The sequence below is a fragment of the Vigna unguiculata genome, chromosome 11 (assembly GCF_037176805.1).
Source record: "Vigna unguiculata cultivar grain cowpea cultivar isolate G323 ecotype 2 chromosome 11, ASM3717680v1, whole genome shotgun sequence".
In the NCBI taxonomy this organism is placed as follows: Eukaryota; Viridiplantae; Streptophyta; class Magnoliopsida; order Fabales; family Fabaceae; genus Vigna; species Vigna unguiculata.
This window is the reverse complement of record NC_140802.1, coordinates 39,712,612-39,715,212: the sequence shown is the minus strand read 5'-3', so window position 1 is coordinate 39,715,212 and position 2,601 is coordinate 39,712,612. Positions and strand designations below refer to the sequence as shown.

At 44.9% G+C, this 2,601-nt stretch overlaps 1 protein-coding gene across 1 annotated transcript; it reads right to left on the bottom strand.

Moving 5' to 3' along the window:
* Nucleotides 1–362: 362 nt before the first annotated feature.
* Nucleotides 363–2,040, bottom strand: CYP94C1 (cytochrome P450, family 94, subfamily C, polypeptide 1). Its single transcript, XM_028052911.2, has one exon. It carries the CDS (start codon nucleotides 1,972–1,974, stop codon nucleotides 475–477), a length of 1,500 nt encoding a protein of 499 aa, XP_027908712.1. The 5' UTR covers nucleotides 1,975–2,040; the 3' UTR covers nucleotides 363–474.
* Nucleotides 2,041–2,601: the final 561 nt, after the last annotated feature.

Sequence of the window (2,601 nt, the reverse complement as noted above, 5' to 3'; positions counted from 1 at the left end):
CTTTCTGTACGATGAACAAAAGATCACTATAATTTATTTAAAAACCATCAGAAAATAAAAAAAACAAAACGTGGTGAGAAAGGATGGAGTGTGGTTATTTTTTATTGAAACCTTTTCTATCATCTAATTTTTTATTGAAACGTTTTCTATCATCTAATCGTGTTTTCTGCAACTTATCACTCAACTCAATAAAGATTTACTACAGACACAAACTCTTCCTCTTTTATTAGCCTTCTTTTCTGTCATCGGTTATCGGTGGTTATTTATTGTTGCAATTTCCAACACACTTTAATAGTTACGTTCGCCGATAAAACTAACAAAAATTATATTAAACAAAATTCAAATAATAAATAAACTCAAAATTTCCGATGAGAAAAAAAAGAAACATTCAATTGAACTGCAACATTATTTACATGACATCACTTTCCCCATTTTACCAACTCCTAATAACTCCTATCTCACTGTTTTTGGATCTCAACATTTCCTTTCCAAAACCCGAACCGGTAACCCGCCTCGTAAAGTGGCTGTCAGACCTGGCACAAACCGGAGCTCCTGATCCGGTTCAACGACCCGAATGTCGAACCGCCTAAGCAACGCGACCACAACGGACTTCATCTCCGTCAAAGCCAAATCCTTCCCCAAACACACCCTTACACCGGCCTGAAAAACCGGGTATTTAAAAGGACACGGTTGAACGAACACTCCATCACGCAACCACCGTTCGGGTCGAAATCGGAGGCAATCGGGTCCCCAGATGTTTTCCATCCGACCCATGGCATAAGGGTGATAAGTGACCCGACTCCCCTTGCGTACAAAAGTTCCATCTGGCAACACGTCATCCTCCGTGGCGAACTTCGAATCGAACTGGATGGGCGGAAACAACCTCATGCTCTCGTGAACCGCCGCGTTCAGGTAATGCATTTCGCGAATCTGATCAAAAGTCGGGGGCTCCGGGCCCGGACCCACCTCCTCGCGGATCCGCGCCTCCACTTCGGGGCTTTTCGACAGCAGAGAAAAAAAGCCCGTCAAGGCAGAGGCGATGGTGTCGCGGCCCGCCAAAAGAAAACTCACCACGATATCTCGTAAGTAAGCGTCATCTTCAACGGATCCCATGAACCGCGAGAGAATGTCTTTATGCGAATTGAACCCCATTTCCCTCCTCTGCTTTATCATGTCTTGCGCGACGTCGTTTACGACCTTGATCGCTTCTCTCAGTCTCTTCTCCGAACCGATTCCGAAAAGCCTCTTCGCTTTCCAAATAAACGGCGACGCGGTCATGGCGCGTTCCGCGGAGAGTTTGGAGGCCAAGTCAAAGGCGTCGGCGAGGTCCGAAACGGGGAGAGTTGGGAGGAGACAACCCGGGTCAAGACCGAACGATATTTTGCAGATGTTGTCGAACGAAAATCTCCGTAGTATGTCCTGTAAATCAAGGACCTTTTCCTTGTTCATTTCGCCACGCGCGGTTGAGACCACGAAAGGGAGCAAGCGCGCGTGGATCTCCTCGTTGACCAACTCCAATGCGTAGGAGCGAATCGCGACGCTCCCGAGTTCAAGACTGGCCATTTTGCGTTGAAAGAGCCAGGAATCGCCGTCGACGTTGAAAATCCCTTGGCCGAGGAGGTCTCCGAGGAGGACGGAGAAGGGTTTTCCTTTGGGGTAGTTTTGGAAATTGGTCTTGAGAATGTGCTCGACGTTGTCGGGGTTGGAGGTTATGGTGTTCCCCAAGACATGCACATGGATGGTGCCCGATGGGGATTTTCGGAGAAGGTGCGTGTACCAGTCGCAGAGGTTGGCGAACTTTGAGGCCCAGCTCACGGTCAAGTAACTCCTGCAGATGTCGCAGTTACACCATGGCTTCATCCTGATGATGAAAAGCATAAAGGAGAACAAAGAAAAGAGAAGGGTGAAGGCGAAGAAGAAGAAGCCGCAAGTAGCAGACATTGATTGAAGAGAAAGAAAACCTTCAAAACTCATCTCTCTTTCTATGTCGTTTTTCTAATGTGATGTGTATGTAATTAAGAAAGAACTGTGAAGAGGGAGGTGGGAACCTCTGAAATATATATATAATGGGTTCGGTTCACTGTAGTACTCCTACTCCTATTAAATAAATAAATAAATAATAGTCGCAATACAATGGGCATGAGCGGTGTAATAATCCAAAATTCTATTACAGTGGTATTTTGTTTTAGAATATCATTAATTAATTATTTAATGTGAAGTAATAACAACAAATAAAAAAAAAAAAAAAAGAATTTGGTGGTGGTGAAGGGAGAGGGTTGACATATGAACACGTAGAAGGCGTAAGCGTCAACTGGCATGAGTAACGCGTGCGCAAAATAACGCGACAGGAGGAGTTGCTGGGACATACGTCGTTGTTGTTGGCTCTTAATTTCTCCCACGTGAGTGAATTGTTTTTGGGTTGTGTGGGCCAAAGCTTGTGTATATTTCGGCTCTGTCTTGGACTCTTTACACTCCTAAACAGCCGTCACTCGGAATAACTGGTGCCAGTTGCGTTAACTACTTGTACAACAAGGGCTTCCGTTTTTTTCCACTAGCCTTAGATGTTTTTTTTTTTTTATTCATCTCATGTCGGCATTTTGT

Excerpts from the sequence above, each read along its gene's own strand:
- CYP94C1 (XM_028052911.2), bottom strand. The coding sequence starts at position 1,974 with ATGAGTTTTGAAGGTTTTCTTTCTCTTCAATCAATGTCTGCTACTTGC.